Here is a 20,625-nt window from a genome sequence, read left to right as displayed (position 1 = left end):
CTATTCACTATTTTGACGTTTAGAGTTGTTCCAGATGTGCTCTTTGATCCCCTTTTCCGAACCAGAAAGTAAAAGGAATAAATTGTTTCTACATTTTGGGATTAGAGTACCCCTGCCTATGGCTTGTTTTTGCAACATGATGTTAACCTTACATTGAAGTCTATTTTGATGTTACTGGACTGACTTTATTGGCGATATTGCTTTTGGAGCAAGACCTTTTGGGCAGTATTTCAAGTCAAACTACTTTATTCGGTTTTACATATATTAAAACCATAAAAGCAACATTACAACATGGACATGAAAGTTTTAAAAAGATAAAAACAGAATCATTTCCTCAATTTAGATTCAATTTATTTCATTTACAGAGGCATAACAAATATATACATCAGTAAAATACAGATTTAATAACAAGTTAGTAGACTATTAAGGTTCTCTGGCATTTCTGTATTTTAGAGCGGATTTAAGAAAACCAACCGTATATAAAGTGCTTTCAGATTTTAACATTTGCAGGTAAAACAGTGAGGGGCGCACCTGTTTGAATTTTAATTTTTTCAACAGGGGTTTCAAATAAAACCTCAGCGGGGAGTTCTAGAAAGGACAAATAAATAAAAAGTGCACCAGATCCTGCGGAGACAGATTGTCGCAGCTGCAGGGAGGTGACATCTGGCCTCTATGTAATCCCCTGGGTATAGCTAATAAAAGATGGTAATACCCCAACCGGAACCTTGGTAAAAGAAACCGCTCGTGATTTGTAATGGGCCATGACAGATTAGAGATGTGGTTTTGCGCATTATAAATCTACGTATGCTGGGTTTTACCAATTCCGCCTCATCTCTTGCAAGTTGTTTAATTAACACAAAGTTTTTTTTAACAAACTCTACGTCAGCGGAGACAATCAGTTCCGGTTTAAGAAAAAGATCTGGGCGCCCCAGCCCATTAAAACAGCATTTTAGATATTTAAGCCATGGTACATTAAACATATGCTCCTGGGACAACACATCACTTAGCAGCTGGTGGTTAAGGACCAGGTCTTTGTTTAGCCAGCACTTGAGCCAGAACAATAGAGGCCGAAGTGCTATGGTATCGGTGATGTAGGGTGTTCCGGTTTCATCGTGAACTATTAGGTTGGCTGCTCCCATGGGTAATTGTTTCAGAAATATGTTCTCTGCCACCTCAATGCTTTCAACGATGGAAGGTAGGAACCAAGGAACAAAGCCTCAACCTGAACCTCATTATCTGTAAATATGCTATCGCTAAGAAATCCCCGGTCTATATGGCTTTTATGGATTTGTCCACAGCCTTTGACCTAGTAAATAGGTCAAAGCTGTGGGCAATCCTTTTGGCAGGGGGCCTGGATGAAACCCTGGTGAATTTTTTGGCATTTTTGCACAGAGACCTTAAGGCCCAAGTAAGAATTAGGGTGGGTGGAGAGGTTTCGGGACTCATTGATATCGGCAGGGGGTCAGACAAGGATGCGTGTTGGCCCCCCTGCTTTTTATTATATATATCAATGGCCTAAATGCCTCCCTGAAACTGGCCACCCAAGACGTCCCATACATTAATAAAGAACCCATCCCTGTGCTGCTTTATGCAGACGATGCAGTTCTTATAGGCCGTACACCAAATTCCCTGCGCCTCCTTGTCCAAAATTGTAATAGTTACATGAAAAATTTAGACCTGCGGGTACATTTTAAGAAATCATTTTTAATGAGTAGTGGCCCGGGTAAGCACGACATACGCCCGATTATAATAGATGGCCATAAGATGACGTCGGTAAAATCCTTTGTTTACTTGGGATTGGCCTTTGCTGCGAACAGCTCCTGGAGTGAGCATTTAGCTCACGCCAGGAGCAAGATCTCAAAGGCCACCAATTCGATCTTAAGCATACCTCGCCCTAAGACCATGGGTGCACTATTAGCCATACAGAAAATGTATAAACTTCAGTGCACCCCGGTGGCCACATATGGCGCCGAGATCTGGGGAACGGCCAACTGCTCAGCCATACAGCAGGAAGAGAATAGGTTTTGTAGGAAATTATTGAACGTCCCAATCTCCACCCCCCAATATATATAGTAGTAGCGAGCGGTTAGCGCTCTAGCCTTGCAGCACCTGGGGCTATTAAGCCACTCGTCGGGTCTAAGCGCGCAGCGATTGCGCGCAGGGGGCGCCTCAGACACGCCGAAGACCAGCCAAAGACCTGCCCGTCTGCGCCCGTCCGCGCCAGATCGGGCCAGAGGCCATGGTAGGTCCTGTTATACCGCTGATCCCCGCCCCGATGAGTTTTATATACTCTTCTAAGGCACTACGCAGCTTAAATGTCTCTCACTTACTAAATGTGAAGTGTACTTCTCAATTAGAGGTTGAAGGTCCCTTTTCTTGCTGTTTTTGTCGCACTCAATTTACCACAGCTGAAATATTGCTTTCTCACACATATAGCTATGATCTCATGCCACCTTTGCCCTCTCCAGTCATAGACACCGCCCCACGAGGTAGGAAAAATATCCTATGTAATATTAGGTCCCTCTCAAAACACACGGCGGAGGTATGGGATATGATATCTTCTAACCAACCTGAGCTGTGTTTTCTTACTGAAACATGGCTCAAACCACACTGTACTCCGGCTATCACTCTTGCTATCCCATGTAATTATAAACTATTGCGACTGGACCGTCCTATTAAAACTGGCGGCGGCATTGCTGTGATATATAAAGAAGAATTGAAAGCTACAATTTTAGATGAATTCTGTTCCCCTAACATTGAAATCCTGATTTTCAAGATACAGTCCTCTAAGGAAAATTATAAAGGGGCTTTAGTTTATAGGCCGCCTGGTCCATACAAAAATTTTTCCAATCATTTAATTGAACTACTTGCATCACATGTTCATGACGACTGTGAGTTCACACTAGTCGGAGACTTCAATGTCCATGGTGAGAAACTTGATTGCAATGACGCTCAATCAATAATAACAGACCTATCAACTCTAGGTTTGACACTAAAGAATAAAGGACCTACACATCAGGCTGGTCATACTTTAGACCTAGTCTTTTCCAATACACACACGATTTCCTGCCCACCTGCTACCCAGGTGAGCTGGACTGATCATTTCATTGTGGAATTTATCACCCCCCCTCAGGCGCCCAAACACACGCACCTCAGCACTTTACCCTGCATCCGCAGACAGTGGCATAAAGTCACTAACACCACTTTTAAAGATAATTTTAACCTTCCTGTACTACGACAATTGGATGATATTGAAGTAGCTTTCAAGAAATTTGAAGATGAAACTAGGAAAACGATAGATAAAATTGCCCCTCTAAAGCTTTTTAAATCCAGGCCGGTCAGAAAGCAAGAAGTTTGGTTTTCTGACAAATTGAGAACTCTTAAACAAGGAGCCAGGAAATTAGAAAAAAGGTGGAGGACATCCCATCTTCCAGAAGACAAAGGAAAATATTGGAGTGCACTATCCTCCTACCACAAAGCGATACGATGTGCGCGAAAAGCACATATCGCTAATCAGATACAAGAAGCGGGAAATTCCCCTCGAGTCCTTTTTCAAATAGTACAGACCTTTGCTAAACCGATAGCATGTGAAGCTCCTGATAACTCATCCCAACAGCTGTGTGACGAGATCTCCAGTTTCTTCTTGAACAAAATTGACAAAATCTATGATAAAATTTTAAGTGCTAATCAGGCCTTAGCTTTAGTTCCTAGGACTTCCTTATCCATTTTTTCTGACTCCATACAAGAATTACAATCCCTGGACATCTTTCCCCCTGCCACACTTCAAGAAGTATCAAGTCTTATAAAACAGATTAAAAGTGGTAGTCCAGAGGATATCATCCCTGCTAGACTACTACCCACTCTGGATGAACAACTTAGTCCACTGATCACAGAGTTAGTGAATCTCTCACTCATTTCAGGCACTGTCCCCAAGGAATGGAAGCGAGCTCTTGTCAGACCTCTGAGGAAAAACACCACCCTACCATGGGCAGACCTGACAAACTTAAGACCCATCTCTCTGCTACCTTTCTTGGGGAAAGTCACAGAAAAATATGTCAATTGTCATCTATCCAGACATATTGAACAAGTACAGGCCTTGGATGAGTCCCAATCAGGATTCCGCCCCAAATACAGTACCGAATCTACTTTGTTGTCGGTTACTGATGATCTCCATGCTTACCAGGACAAGGGCTTATCAGTCATCTTGGTTCTATTAGATTTATCGGCAGCGTTCGACACCGTATCTCATTCCATCCTAATTCAACGGTTGTCGAGCGCTGGCCTTAAGAACAAAGCCCTTGAATGGCTAAAGAGTTTCCTAGCTGACCGTACCCAGAGAGTCATCATGGGTACATACCGCTCGGTGGAAATTGAGATCTCTAAGGGGGTGCCACAGGGCTCATGCTTGAGCCCTACGCTCTTCAATATCTATGTGGCACCCCTGGCAGGAGTGCTGCGTAGACACGGCTTTGTTCCAGTGTCTTACGCAGATGACACGCAACTCCTGTTCCCCTTTAAATCTCTTTCCGCCGAGGTTAGGAACTCCTTTTCAGCTGGCATGAAAGAAGTGGCACATTGGATGTCCTCCAACTACCTCCAATGTAATGTCAGCAAAACGGAGATCATGTTATTTGGGGAAGCCAGGATACTCTGGACTCCTGATTGGTGGCCTGTAGAGTTGGGGGCTGTTCCCGAACCCAAGCAGATCGTGAAGAATCTGGGTATTCGGCTTGATCACGATTTATCACTCAAGCAGCATACTAGTTACATATCAGGAATATGTTTCTACACTATTGGCCTACTTCGCAAAGTCTTCCCCCTTCTACCCAACTCAGTGAGGAAAATCCTGGTTCAAGCACTTATCCTGAGCCGGATAGATTATTGCAACGGTCTGCTACTATCCGTCAACGAAGGAGTGCTAGATAAACTACAGGTTATTCAGAACACGGCAGCTCGCCTTGTTCTGAATGCCCCTCCGAGAACTCCCTCCAAACCCCTTCTGGAGCAATTACACTGGCTCCCAGTCAGACAAAGGGCCAAATTTAAAATTTGCTGTTTGATCCACAAGTGTCTGAACGGACAGGGACCTATCTTGAACGGAGATTTATTCCTTATGTCCCAGCACGGTCCCTCAGATCAAGCACCAGTCTTCTACTTGTGGTCCCCCAAGTCAAAAAAGCTAGGCATGGAGGTAGAGCTCTTTCCACCATGGGCCCAAAGCTATGGAATAGACTACCACTAACCTTAAGACAATGTAAAGAACACCTAGCCTTCCGCAAGCAGTTAAAAACCGTTTTATTCAAAAATGAAATTTAAACCTATTCCTCAGTATGTTTACAGATTTACCGGTCAAAAGCGCAGAGATATTCCTGTTGGAGTGATTCTAGCGCTATACAAAACCAAAAATAAATAAAATAAATAAATATATGTCCCAATATATATGTCGCAAAGAGCTTAATATTAAGTTTATAACTGATTTTATCCGGGCACCTCCGGTACTCATGTGGATTGCAGTATGGAAGAACGAAGCAGCTTCCCTGACACAGTTGATCATTAAGGACTGTTTACGTTGTGCTAATTGTTTAGAAATCCCATGGTTGCGGTGTGCTGAGTAGTTTGCGCAGTATAAAAAAGGAAAGTATTTTTCGGGATCCCACACTTGCTGCCTCAGTCGTAAAAAAAGAAATGCAGAACACTCTGTACTCCGATCGAGCGGGAGGCGGCAGAGGCTAGGAAAATAACTGTGCGCAACTACATGGTCATTGAACGGTACAGTCATCCACTCCACACATATCTGTCCTTACCAATGAGCCATTGGGAGACTAGTTTACTGTTTCGTCTAAAAGCTGGTACAATTCGTTTTGCACTCAGCTTTCCACTTGGTTATAGCCCAGACTCAAATTTTAACTTGTGCTCTTGTGACAGGAGGAGTGAGCAAACTATCATGCACTTTATATTTTTCTGCAAATACTATATCAAATATTTTAAACAGTTTCTATGTCCTTATTTTAATAAAAGAAGATCAATTAGTTTAGAGGTAGCATACAGAGCCATGGTAGAATTAGATGATGTTGATCTTATTTTCAGCACTAGCACTTTCTTAAAATCTGCAGGCGCGAAGATCCATGATGGACCCTTGATATTGTTATAAATAGATTCTGTAAAGTTTCTCCTTCTCAACAATTACATGTTATGTTATGTTATTCGTATTTCTAAAGCGCAACATTCATCCTAGATAGGATATCACGGCGCTAAGATTGTTAGAGTCTACAACGGGCTGGTTCATGAGTCTAATGGAATCAGTCCGGTTTGGGGAACAGTATGGTTTTCAGTTTTTTCTAAAAGTAAAGTAGCAGTCCGTGAGCCTTAGATCAGTGGGCAGGTCATTCCAGATGTTTGCAGCCAGGTGGGAAAAGGATCGCCCGCCCATCCTGGCTCTCTTTACTCGAGTAGTGGAGGCTTTTGCTGTAAATTGTGAATGGAGATTCCGATTGGGTGCATAGAATTTAATCCTGTTTTTTAGGATGTTGGGGCCAGTATTATGCAGTGCCCTATGAGCAATGCATAACATCTTGAAGGAGGCTCTTTGCCTCATTGGGAGCCAGTGTAGGGCCCTCAGACAGCTCTTGGCAGAGTCATACTTTCTTTTTGCAGACTGCTTTTGCTGCCGCATTTTGGACCAGCTGTAACTTTGTGAATAAGTAGTCTGCCATGCCAACAAACAAAGAATTCCCGTAGTCCAGCCTGCTTATCAGTAATGACTGGACTAGTATCTTTCTACATTCAACGGAAATCCATGGGAAAACTCTTCTTAGCATTTTTAACAGTGCGAAACTTTTGCCGCATATTGTTGTGACATGATTTTTCATGGATAGAGTATTGTCAATGTGGACTCCCAGATTTCTTGTGGTCTGGGTTGGATTGGGGGGTGTACCAAGGGTGTTAGGCCACCAAGTAATATCCCAGAGCTGTTGAGATCCACCAAACAAAAGGATTTCCGATTTGTCGGCGTTTAATTTCAAGCAGTGGCTGTACATCAAGTTGGATAATTCAATGAGGCAGTTAAGCAACCTATTATTGGTGTCTTCTTCGACGTTTAGGGCGACCATCAGTTGCGTATCATCCGCATATGAGCATATATTGATACCCCACTTTTTCCCAATGGTTGCCAGGGATGATACGTAGACATTAAACAATGTCGGACTCAGTGAAGCACCCTGTGGCACCCCGTATTTGATCTTCCGGGGGGGTGGATGTAAAATTGCCTAAGCGAACCGATTGTGATCTATCAGACAGGAAGGATTCCAGCCAGCATAAAGCTTTTGCCCGTATACCTTTCGCGGCCAGCGTTTTTAGTAGGAGGTTTTGGGACACAGTATCAAGCGCCGCTGATAGGTCTAATAATATCAGGGCGACCGTTTTACCCTGGTCAACCTGTGTTCTAATATCGTCAAGCACTGCCAAGAGAGTTGTCTCGGTGCTGTTGTTCGCCCTAAAACCAGTCTGGGAAACGTCCAACAGATTGTTGGCTTCCAAGAAGTTTGACAGCTGTTTATTTACTAGTATGGTAGCTGTGAAATGGGTCGGTAATTGGTGGGGTTGTTTATGTCAGCACCGGCTTTTTTCAGTAGAGGAATGACTACTGCGTTTTTCCAAATAGTTGGAAATTTCGCAAGGTCGAGTGACAAGTTAAGTGCTTGCGTCACTGCCGGACAGATTACAGAGGTTAGTTGTGAGAAAATATGATGTGAACATGGGTCCAAAGTGGATCCTGATTTAATCTCCAACATAACCTTGCTTACTTCCTCCTCGGAGAAAGGGCCGAAAGTAGAGCAGCTAACCGATGAGGTGGGATCTATGTGATGCTCAGCTTCTTCCTGGTCATTATTAGAGAAGGAAGTATAGATTTTATCTATTTTTTTTTACAAAAGAAGTTGCTTATTTTGTTGCAACCCTCTTGTGAGGGAATCAGGTTTGATATAAGGCTTGGAGGGCTACAGAGTTCCTTGACTATTTTAAAAAGCTCTTTGAAAGAGTTTCTATTGTCCAATATCCGGTGCGAAAAGTAGTCTTTTTTTTGCTTTCCTTATGGCTGCATTGTAGGTTTTCAATTCCTTTTTATAAACATGTCTGTCATCTGAGGTTTTGCTTAACCTCCATTTATGTTCCAGTGTTGTGCATTTTCTTTTGAGAATCTTTAGATGTGGACCATACCGTTTCTCTGACAACGTTCGTCTGGATTTATGGTTGGTGCATGGTGTAGAACAATGTTCCAGTGCATTCCCAATGATGTTTTGCAAATGGTGAATTTCCTGATCACTGGAGGATCCCGGAATATTTTTATAATGAAAATGCTGTTGGAACTTCTCCACAGAGAATTTCTTCCAGTTTCTCGTTTTTTCCAAGGTCAGGACAGTCTGTCTCATATGCTTTATGTGTACATTTATGGTAAATTCAATCATGTGATGGTCAGTCCATATCAGTGGCTTTATTACTTTAATGGTGGTGTTTACTATATTAGTGAAAATAAGGTCTAACATGTGTCCTGCTCTGTGTGTGGATCGTTCAATTTTCTGTGATAATTGCAAAATTTTCATGGCATCTGATAGGTGTTTTGTTAGTGGGTCATCACTCATGTCATAATGGACATTGAAGACTCCTAAAACTAGACATTTTTTATGTTTAAGACAGATAGGAAGGATTTGCTTGAGGAGCTGGGTACTGAATTCTGCCGTGCTCCCCGGGGGATTATAAATGACTGCCCCACAGAGTATTGCTTGAGTGTTTATGGAGACTGAAAAAATCAAGACTTCATGTTTGCAAACTTGTGTGGGTGCTTCCTGAAGGCAAGTAAGGGTTTCCTTAAATAGTATGGCGACCCCTCCTCCCCTCTTATTTGATCTATTCAGGTTTACAATTGTATACCCCGTAGGGAGTGCCGATGCAATGTCCAGGGTACTGTGACTATCAAGCCAAGTCTCAGTGAGAAAGGCTAGATCTGGTTTGATTTCGTATAGGTGTCCCATATTTCAATGGAGTGTTTGGGGAGGGATCTCGCATTGAGGTAGATACAGTTGATGTTGAGATTAGAAGGGTTGCTATGCGTGTGGCAATATATCGGATTGCTATCCCATCTACAGTTCACACACCCGAAGGGGCCCATGATGTTAGTTGGTTCAGCTTTGGTACATAAGACGTGACCGTGTGGGATTTTTATGTTAAGTTTCATAAGGTCACCACTGGAATATGTAAGTCTTGATGTATCAGACTTATCCATAGTTGATGGGACAGGGGTTATGGCCTCTGGTCTCGGCCGGTCGCAGACGGGCTTGCCTTTGGCGTGCCTTCGGCGCACCACTGGCGCGCCCGCTGCGCTCGTCCGCTGCGCATCCTAGGTGAGGGATCCATTTTATGCCGTCGAGGGCGGGAGGGGCCCAGCACTGGTCTGCTCGCCCTAATCCTCACCCAAGATGGCGGATGGTAGGCTGGACCCCAAGCAGCACCTGATCGGCTGCGGTGGGGGCGATTCGGTAGAGGCAAAAGGGGGCAGATGATGCGATTCTGCGGGTCAGTGCCCGCGAGTACAATGGATTTTAGCGAATTTTAAAAACAAAGTAAGTGCCACCAAATGCAGTCGCGAAGTGCAGGTTAAAAAATAGTATTAATCACTTGACAAGCGCACACACCAGGTCCCGGCTTTCCGCCTCAAGACCTCACCCGTTCACACTATCAATTGTGTAACGTTTGTGTTTCTGGGGGGTTTATGCAGTCGAGGGCGGGAGGGGCCGAGCACTGGTCTGCTCGCCCTAATCCTCACCCAAGATGGAGGATGGTGGGCAGGACTCCAAGCAGCACCTGATCGGCTGCGGTGGGGGCGATTCGGTAAAGGCAAAAGGGGGCAGATGATGCGATTTCGCGGGTCAGTGCCCGTGAATACAATGGATTTTAGCGAATTTTAAAAACAAAGTAAGTGCCATCAAATGCAGTCGCAAAGTGCAGGTTAAAAAATAGTATTAATCTCTTGACAAGCGCACACACCAGGTCCCGGCTTACTGCCTCAAGACCTCACCCGTTCACACTATCAATCGTGTAACGTTTGTGTTTTTGGGGGTTTTATGCCGTCGAGGGAGGGAGGGGCCGAGCACTGGTCTGCTCGCCCTAATCCTCACCCAAGATAGCGGATGGTGGGCAGGACCCCAAGCAAACATGTATTGACAGGATGTATAGCTTTGCACAAGTCACTTTAGTATCTGTACACTGGATATTTTAAAATTATTTTTAACCTTTTTGGTTAATTGCTGTGATGTATTTGTTTTGTGTGCTTTTATGGGTACTTTTGTATCCTAATAAAGTTGAACTGAACTTCTGAATTAAGCACACAGGAACAATCAGGTATACAGTCTCAAAATTACGAATATTTAAAAACTACTGTTGGCAAAGCACTATACAACTGCCCCTAAGAGGGCCTAACGAGGATTCACAATACAAATATATCCTTAGGGATTGTTTCATGGTTAACACCAGAAGCCTTGCCTACTAAGGTTATCTGTAAGATTCCATGAAGCATACTGCTCTACAGGCTTAAAAAAAAGTGGAACCACAAACCACCCTTAATGGCGGATTGGCAGGAAGTGCGTATCTGAATAAATGGCAGGCTTGCTGTCTTTATTTATGCCCTTTGTATCTTATACAAATCTGGACTATAGCTCTTGAATGAAACAACCTCAATCCGGAGCATACGCTTTCCAACAATGCAAAAAGTTAAATACTACCACTCTTGTTAGTGGCAGCACACAATCAAGGGACTCGACATGTGGATAGAACCAAATGCCAGCGGTCATCAGTACTTTCTAAAGCTTTTTCTGTGGATCACAGTTCTGTATAGCATGTTTTGATGGGTCAAGCATGGGGCAATGGGCTAGCCACTTTGGCCTTTGGTTAACTGTGCAACAGCTTTCTGCCCTTTCACAAGGAGTAGATCCCAACACAAATTAGTTCCAGTAAGTGCCAGGGACTACAGTAACAAGGAGTATTTTTCAAATGGTATGTGTATATATAAGAGAGCTGTAAACAAGGTAGATGAGCTGGATAGAACTGCTCTCTTAAATCCCAAAACCAAAGATGACAAAAATGATAATCAAATCAGGTTCATTACAACTTATTCCAGCCAAGCCTTTCAGATACGAAAAATTTTAAATGAAAATTGGCATATATTAAAAACCGATCCTATTTTGGACAAATGCCTACATGAAACCCCACAAATAACTTTTAGAAGGGGTAGATCACTGAAAGATGAATTGAGCCGCAACCAGACAGCAAAGTCCACCAATGAGCGGGGCAAGGCAATGTCAGGGTTTTCATGTTGCATGCATTGCAAAGCATGCACTAATAGCAAGAATTGTTCGAAAATCAAAGTACCCAATAGTCAAAGGGAATTTGTTATTAGAGGAAACTATGACTGTAACACAGACTTGTGCGTATATTGCCTAATCTGCCCTTGCAACAAACTGTACATTGGCAGCACAAAGAAGAAAGCAAAAATGAGGGTCTTGGAACATAAGCGAGCAATAAGAAATAACAATGAGTTATATCCGGTAGCTCGCCATTTCAAGACGTTTCATAAGCAGAATGATAAACGGTTAGCGTTTGTTGTCTTGGATGCGATCAAACCTCAATTAAGGGGAGGTGACAGAACATCAGTTGAGAGTGTTAGAGTCCAAATTTATAATAGACTTTTAAACTCTAATACCGGTAGGCTTGAATTCCAGTGAGGAATTGGCAGTTCACCTTGGATAATTGCACTATATGGAAATTAGTGGCTTGCCAATATGAGACTTCTTGTATATATTTCATGAAAATGTACAGTTTTTAAATTATATTCACTTGTTTTATCTTTTTGCAAATGTAGTTGAGCACTTATACTTAGAACAGTTGGGGCGGGATATTTAATTGTGTGCAGGTGGTCCGCTTGCTGTTGAGTGTTCTGGGGCCAGTGAACAAGGGCGTGAGCCCGAAACACGTATGGCTGAACATTGGAGCTCTTGTGTGCCTGACAGATGGTCCGTGTACCCTCAGAATAAAAGGGTTTACTCACCGGGAGTGGTCTCTTCAAGTTTGTGGCAACTGTTTCTTCATGTTTAAGCGGCCCGTCCAGGTCGCGAAGAGCCCCACTGCAGACTATGCGGGACAGCAGCATCAGAAACAAAGAGACTCTGCATGTGCGGTGAGTCCGGTCTGAGGGCAGGTATTGGCATGGACTTGATGCCTTGTACACTACGAGCTTGCCCACATGGGGAGGAGTGTTTTATTTCGGACATTCAGCGGCACCCACATGGGTTTTATTTCAAAGTGGACTACGAGGACCATGATGCACTCGCACACACGCCCATTGGGGCGGGATATTTAATTGTGTGCAGGTGGTCCGCTTGCTGTTGAGTGTTCTGGGGCCAGTGAACAAGGGCGTGAGCCCGAAACGCGTATGGCTGAACATTGGAGCTCTTGTGTGCCTGACAGATGGTCCGTGTACCCTCAGAATAAAAGGGTTTACTCACCGGGAGTGGTCTCTTCAAGTTTGATATAGATATAGATATAGATATATATATATACTGACGAGGGGCCAGCAGAATCCTCAGCAATAAAGTTTGGGAAAAACCATGACAAACAAAACCAGCATTCACAAAGTAAAGACTAGCCAAAAAAGTCAGTCTTTGCCAATGCCTTCCTAAACGTATACTTATTGCACTTTAGTACTCATATAAACACTTACGTGAGATTTCTTTCCAAAGTATGGGAAGTACATCAAATCTATTCTTCCATATTCAGGGAAATACTGCAAGCTTGCGCGATTCTCACTCTGCAATGAAACACAAAATTCAAATAAAACCGCTCAAACTTCCTGACGTAACACAGACAGCACAACCAGCAACAAAAATAAAGACGCTACACAGTAGTAGTTTTTGACATACAATAACAAATGCGCGCCAGCAGTTCACAATTTTTTTTTTTGCTCAAGGCCCCCCCCCCCCCCCAAAAGTATATATATTGAAAACCTCAGTTTCACTTATGATGCATATCTAAACAGTAATCTCAAAACCATTGGCCTGCATTTAAAATAATTAGAAGACTGCATGGGATGCAAGTTTAGGGAGCGCAGGGTCAGGAGTTCTTGTAGTAGATGATGCAATCTTGCAGGGATTACAACTAAGGAACATGAAAATAAGCAAACCATATAGATACCTAGGATCACCCTCGTGAAAAAGAGGATTTTGGACATACTAACATCCAATAAAAGGCTAATTTGATGAGCTCACTTCCAACACAGAAGAAATCAATAAAATGACTGATCCTCGCCGCTTATGGCCATAATAAACATCTTAAAATACGTGCTTGTTTCATCACCACTTCCTAGCAAAGTAAAGGTATTCCAGGAGATACACTCACAAAATAAAATCTGTTCCCTTGTTCGAATCCAAGGCTTCTCTGCCACTCAAAGCGAGAACTGTTACTCTTTGCCCCGACTAGGATTATAGGCAAATCCATAAACCCAGCCATCTCTCAGACAACCTTGTTCCAGTTGACACAAACACGGCTATGTGACCGCATCAACAAGAGTGCATTCCACTACAGATCACACATGACACCAAAAAACCTCCACTACTGGCCCGTTCATAACACAAACGCATTGAAAACACAATTAATTGATGTAAAGTGGGGGCTTTTGTTCCTGCACTCAACCCCCTTCCACAACACTAAAGGGGCGCAAAGCAAAGCAGGTTACGATCAGCTCTGAAATCAATCATACCCAGCAGGAAAACATTTCTTATACACCGGATTCGGCAATCCACACAGTTCACTGCATTCTTCTAGTACAAGTTACATTATAAAATGGTTTCCTGCAACTCACCCCAGCAGGCGGTCCGAGTAACAACCGCTCTGTCCTCCTTCTGAAGCTCCACGAGCGTAAGTACCAGAACACTACCGGGTAGGGAACAGGCGCATACTGCTCTCCACAACAGCAGATGAACCGACCTCCCACAAGTCAGTTACTGCACACTCAAGACATCTCGCACAAAGCACACACTACAAAGAATATAAACGATGTTTTAAAATACCATACAGGCTCCTAAACCGCAATTGCTACAACACTTTTGTAACAATTAAATAATTTTCATTCACCCGATTCTAAAACGTACTCTAAAGCTAAGCTTATCCTGTCACTGAACTAATGATCTTATTCTAAACTAAGATCCTTGAATTAAAAAGGCAACCATATCCTTTCTGTAGCAAACTTCAACTCTTGTCTTCATTTTCTTAAGCTTCAATAATGCATTAATGTTGCACACAAAATTATCAGACACATAGCTGCCCCCCCTTTATCATGCTACGACATTTTTTTTTAGCAAATTTGCACGAGCAACATTCTCGCATACAAGCCTTAACACTTAGAATACAGGAGATCCTACCTGGCCCATAATTAATTCTCCAGATTATATAGCTCTGTGGGAACAATGTGAAAAGCCCACGATCTACTTGGAACGAAGTGTGAGGAAATCGGTTTATCATAAGGTGTGGTTGTGAGACCTCACCGTCCAATAAGATCACTACCTGTATACTGGGTCCAGTCAGATTAGTTTGCCAAACCTTAGCTGAACAATGGGTAGCTGTGGCTCTGAGCAGTCAGGCTTTATCAAAGGAACTATAAAGCATTAAATACCACTAAATCAGATGAAGAAAGAATCTAGGTTCATTCACAATCCCACACCAATTTATAAAGCATAGGTTGTATTTTTATCTTTAAAATAATATCTCAACTAAAATCCACAGGAAGGTTCTGGGGAGATGGATTTTTAAAGGAGCAATAAATCATTGCAATGAACCCCACACAAACTTTGGAAAACTTTTATAACATTGTAAACTACTACTATGGCCCGCTTTCTGCGACCAACTCAGGCTAGGAGTGAGTCATAGGGTCCAAAGAGCCTAGGTTGGACAGTTACGTCACAGTTAAAACAATCTCCAGTCCAGTTCCAGGCTCTATAGACGAACTGCCATAATCTACAATGGAGTGGTCCCAAAGCAAGCGATACAGAATTCTGACAGATGCAGATACGTTGACAAGGGTTTTTCCGGGTGCTACTCCTCGGTCCACGAACACAGTCGGTAACTTTGGCCATAGGGGTCGATGCGACTTAAAGTACACCAAAACCCAGTTGCTTCTTGTCTCCAGTTACAGCGAAAACAGCTGTTCCCTTTAACTTATGGTAACTTCCGTCTTGGCTGACCAAACTGCACTCAGAAAACTCTCCTGTGTCCCGCAGGCATGGGTGCAACTTTAAAGGAATGAGTCTAGGTCTCCGAGGCCACACGTTGGCTGTCAGGCATTCTTGGCTACCAAGGCAGGCTTCTTCAGCATTTGCGGCCCGGTAACTGTAACAAGAATTCAGTCAACTGCCTCTTGGAGTCACCTCTTCTGTTTGAGGCTTGAGACCACTCTTCCTCGAGCAGAGCACCACAGGCACAGTCGTCTCCTCGCTAGCCCAAGGAGCAGCAGGTGTAGTCTAGTCTTGGTGCAGCCTCTGCTTGCTGGGTCCAGGGATCAAAAGGGCAGTCTTTGTCAACTCTTCGGTACCATGTGAGGTCTAGCTGCCACGTTCATGCCCAGTTAGTGTCTTCAGGGCATGTGGTAAATAGTAGCCAATGGTCTACAAGGTCCTCTACCGTCTAGTGACAACTTACTGTTAAGTGTGGCATCTAGCTATCCTAGAATACACTATTTTGCCAACTCCCAAGATTGTAGAAGCCTTCTCTGTGTGTGGAGCTCCCTAACCCACCCCAGAAGTGTAGGTACCTGAGGGCTTCATGCCAACAGAAAAACTGGTCTGACAACAGCTTACCCTTTTTTGTCCTTAACATCAACCTGTCCGCAAGAACAAAACAGGAACCCCTCGTGTGTGCCCACCATTGCCCTTCAAAGGCAACTTCCCCTTTGAAGAATGCCTTTTGGGCTCACACCCTGTTTGGCCTTTGTGTCAGGGAGAAGTCACCCCTCTCCCCACAACACGCTCTTTGTGTTCGGTTCCGAGTCGTTCACACCTCCCACGAGGAAGGCAGAAGGCTGTCTCGTGGCCAGCAACTGTAAACGGTAACTGCAAAACTTTGGGCAAAGTCTTTACTTACTAAAGTTGCAAATTTAGTAAAAGAAGTTACATTAAATTCGACTGGGCACTAAGTCAGGTTTAATGCAACTATTCTTTGGATACCTTGAAGCATCATATTTAGTATTCCCATACCGAAGGTAGCACTGCTGTGTGGCCAGTGTGTAACTCTGTACTCTCCAATGGGGCTACTAGCTTTTCCAAGTAAAACAACAATGAAGGGTTTTTACTTTTTTACTGTTAGAACATGTATGTAAACTTAAAACAAAAAACAACCTACATGTCCAACTTTTTAATTCAATGCACCCTGCTTTTCGTGTTCAATAGGCCTGCATTGGGAGTTACCTATAAATATTAAAATAGAAGGTTTGGGCTTTGCCATTACTTTAAGTGGCAATATCGAGTTAGCAGTTTAAAACTGCTCTTCCAACCAGCAATGGCAGGATGAGAGTCTCACTTGGCTTTATCACTCTTGTGGGGGCACATTAGGTGCTGCAATACGTGAGAGACACTTCAACTTGCCCCTTGTACCATTTATTAGGGATTTGTAAGTAAGTTAACTTATACTAATTGTGGGTGAAGCAATCCGACATATACCTATTAAGGGTATGCGCACTGGCACATAGGTCTGTTTAGCAGACCTCTGTGCACTTTCAGAGTCGAAAAAGCAACAGTAGAAGTCCAACAAACCTGGGGTGATGAATTAAAACAAGCAATTTCCTTAGACTTATTTAAAAATCTCTACAGAAGAACTCCAAAAGAGTGCTTCATGCCTTTGTGAAGGCCTTGTCTGATCCTTGTAAGTTGTGATTTTTCTCCTCCCAACATGTACCACCATTTTCTATACCATTGTTGTATAGATTCTAGGTGTCTCCTCCCCCCACACCATCTGCCCAAGATAACTTGTTCCACTACTAATAGAAACATTGGCCCCAGTGTATTCCTGAGATTTACCACAAAAGAACATAGCAGATTTTTGAAGAGCATGTACTTGTGTAGTTTACTTAATACTGGCCTCTAGAAATCTCAAACCAGGTTATAGTTCCACTGCACCCCTATTTCCACGCTCTTGCCAGCAAGTCTCTAGGTCTCTCACCGTCGATGGCCTTGAGATATGCAGTTGTGAAGGGCTAGTAAGCAGCAATTAAGGTTGGATTCAAAACGTTATCAGGTCAAGCTCCCTGGCTTGCGTTCCCGAGAGCCCTTTTCCACCGAGTATCAAATAGTACGCCAAATTCTTCGTGCTATGTACACTGATAACACTGTTTAACTCGTTCCCTGAAAATAAGATTTTATAGATTTTTCCATTCCAAGTTTAGCACTTTCTGCCACAGTCTATCATATGGTGTGAACTCCCTTATTGCTCCTGGTCTGAGAAACATAATAGCGAATGTCAGATTTATGTGTAGTGAAAAACTCTGCTTCCCCAGGATAAAGTCTTGCTTGATGTGTTGAAAGGGCTTGATATAATCCCTCAAAAACATACCCCTTATTTTTATGCACCAAATTTCTTTAGAGTGTCCTATGGCATCCAAGTCCAATCCTGGTTGTAAATCATAGTCCAAACATCTCAGGGCAAAGGAAAGCTAGTGAGGCCAGAATTAACCTTAGTCGCATCCCAAACCTTTATCGTGGCCTGTTATCACTGATTCCCAACAGTGACAAGGCCATAGCCAATACATAATCAATAAAGCATCACCAATTATTTTTTCCAGTGTTGGACAGTTCCAGGAGACTTCTTCAATCTGAGGCCTCATAATGAAGTAAAATCTGAATCTTGAACCCCCCAATCTTCATTTTCCTTGTTCCAGACCACTGCTTCCCGACCTTTTCAAACCACAACACAATTTTCAGAACTACAAACGTTCGCAACCCACCTAGTTTTAACAGACATTGCGAATGAGATTTTTAGTGTAGACATGCTTTCAAAATGTTGTAAATTACCAAAACAGTTAAAAAAAAAAATGTTCCTCTCCAACTGCAATTGTTTGTAAATGTCACAACCTTAACCACGGCCTTCAATATGTCTTTATGGAGGATAGTTTGCCTCCCATCCTGAAGCCTACTCTCAGAGTCACCACTGCAAAGTGTTGTCCATCCCTTTCAGCCCATTTATTTTTCCTTTTTAAATAGAACACTGCATGCTGGACTTTATGAATCTAGGTGCAAGTTTCGAAAGTGAAAGTGAAAAAATCCAAATAGCAAAAGTAAAATTGAGAGACCAACAATTTCGAATTTCAGTGCAAGTAGCTTGAACACCGAAATTATAAACATTTGCTGATTTTTCACACATTTGCTTAGAGTATACATTTTGCTGTAAGGTATCATAACGCTATATTTTCACCATAGCCCTAATACAACCCCAATCACATACCCTTTACTGTTATGTAACGTGACCCTAACTCTTGACCTTTTACGTCATGCCTAGAACTATCCCAGAGAATAAACCTACCAGAACTTAAACCCTTACCTCAACATTACCCATTATCCTAGACCTAACTTTAAGGAGTCCTTTTCTCATCTCTAGCCTAAATCAAATCGCCAAGTCAAAACTCCCAGACAACACTGTCAACCTATTGTTAAAACTTATCATGACATAAAATAAACCCATCTCTAACCCATACTCTAAATCCAGTCCCCTAACCTTAATGCACATATTTATCTGTGTTTTAAAGACAATCCAAAACCTATCTATAATCTATTTTAAATGTTTTGTATACTTTAGTCTTTTCAGACGGTCTACTTTTTTTTTCCAAACTTGGTTGTTCCAGCTTATACTTTCTCACTTCAGTTTCAAATTCAGACCTAATACTGGAATTAACAGGCCCATACGTTTCCAAAATCCAGTGAGGACTAAACGAAAGTAACACATATACCAAAAGACCTTTCACAGTGCAGAAAGTGAGCTTTACCCATTCCACTGGCAAAAGTTACAACCATCGAAACCAACAACAGCTGGAAAGTCTTTAGTACACACCTGTTTATCTCCCAGTTGAGCATCTTGAACATTTTTTAAATATATTAAATGTTAAGAAAGCAAACGTGTTTGATGTTCCGCTCCGACCCCGCTTAGCCCCCTGCGAAGATACAAAGCCAAGTAGAAAAGGCACAAGTTCTAAAATACAGATCCAGTATTTGCCTTCTCCCAATACCAGTGGGCTTTCTAGGAAAGGTCTTCAAAGGGGTCGCTCACAACCTGAACTATTGAAGAACGCAAGCAAAGAAAGCCAGATAATCACTTGCAGCTTTATTCCGAAGAAAGGTGAAGTTGTGAAAAGTAATAGTTTTAGGATTCCCCCCAAAAATACACACAATAGGACAGAATAGACACAACAACCACCAAAGTATCAGCAAGAAACATTTGTAAATCTACGAGGTCCACCAATATTGTAGGTTTTGGAACTTTGGAAATTCAAACAAAGCATAACAACCCATTCTGTTGCAACATAAAAAATGGTCAAGGTAACATCAAATCATTTTACACAAGTGCTTCAATGAGGAAATAGCCTATACTAACAGGGGAATCCCAATATAGGCAACCTAGGAAGGGATTTAAAAGGAAATAAGAGCTATGAATACATGACTGTTGTCGAGAAGGTATTCTTTTACAGATTAAACCTAGGCATTGCTGGTTGATTGAATTTGAATACTGTAGCAATAAAGTGTGCCAGAAAGAAAAAGATGGTAGTCAAGGATAAGTAATATCAAATCAGTTAGCTTAACTTCTTTCCCAGACGTGCATGCCTTCATAAAAATACGAACCAACTTGCATGTACACACTTTCCTGCTCTCTTTCATTCTCCCTCTCACTTTCAATGATTGAGTAGAAAAGTCTTTAATCCAAATCTATGCAAGGCCAGGTCTATGAGTCTGGTACAAATTATGTTTGAAAAGGGAAAATAAAAGAGCAACTTAATATTACCAACAGACTTGGTACCCACCTTGGTTGTGCAATTAATATAGGGATTCCCTTCAGGCTTTAATCCAATTATCTGCGAAACAAAAAAAAAAAAACCTCAGTTAGTATTCAAAACATTTTCATGTCTATACTTTGAAACTCTATAGAGATTGAAGTAACAAATAAACATTCTTACAAAACACTAAAGCATCATATTTTTTGCTCCAAACACTCTTCCACATGAACCTGGGCACTATCAACTCAACCATGACACTTAATGCATATAACAATTTACTTAACTATAAACTAGGTTCTGCCAAATGATTGTTGCAGCTACAGATCATTAATAATTAAATTTCACATCCACACCCACATCACATTTCAAACGCAAGAAGCTGGATCCCTCACAGGCCATAAACGTATCCCAAATCCCAATGTTCCGCAGAAATGGCTTTTGTTTAAGGACTTCTAGCTCCAAAGGTCAGAGCTTTAAATGGAAATAAACAAGGGCAGATCGTTATTCTTTAGACTACATGTTTGCTCCTGAGACGTGCTGGTACTATCCCATTAAAT

General features: G+C 42.4%; 1 protein-coding gene across 1 annotated transcript in view; it reads right to left on the bottom strand.

The window, feature by feature from the left end:
- The window catches only part of ATP1B3 (ATPase Na+/K+ transporting subunit beta 3), a 303,008-nt gene that overhangs the window by 12,505 nt on the left and 269,878 nt on the right, over positions 1-20,625 (bottom strand). Inside the window, exons 5-6 of the mRNA XM_078666402.1 lie at positions 20,096-20,146; positions 12,767-12,853 (exon numbers count right to left, since the gene is read on the bottom strand). Coding sequence (XP_078522528.1) covers positions 12,767-12,853; positions 20,096-20,146 — 138 coding nt within the window. The remainder of the gene's footprint in view (positions 1-12,766; positions 12,854-20,095; positions 20,147-20,625) is intronic.

This window comes from Lissotriton helveticus, chromosome 11, assembly GCF_964261635.1.
Source record: "Lissotriton helveticus chromosome 11, aLisHel1.1, whole genome shotgun sequence".
Lineage (NCBI taxonomy): Eukaryota > Metazoa > Chordata > Amphibia > Caudata > Salamandridae > Lissotriton > Lissotriton helveticus.
Note: the sequence above shows the minus strand (reverse complement) of the source record. Positions and strands in the feature narration are given on the sequence as shown.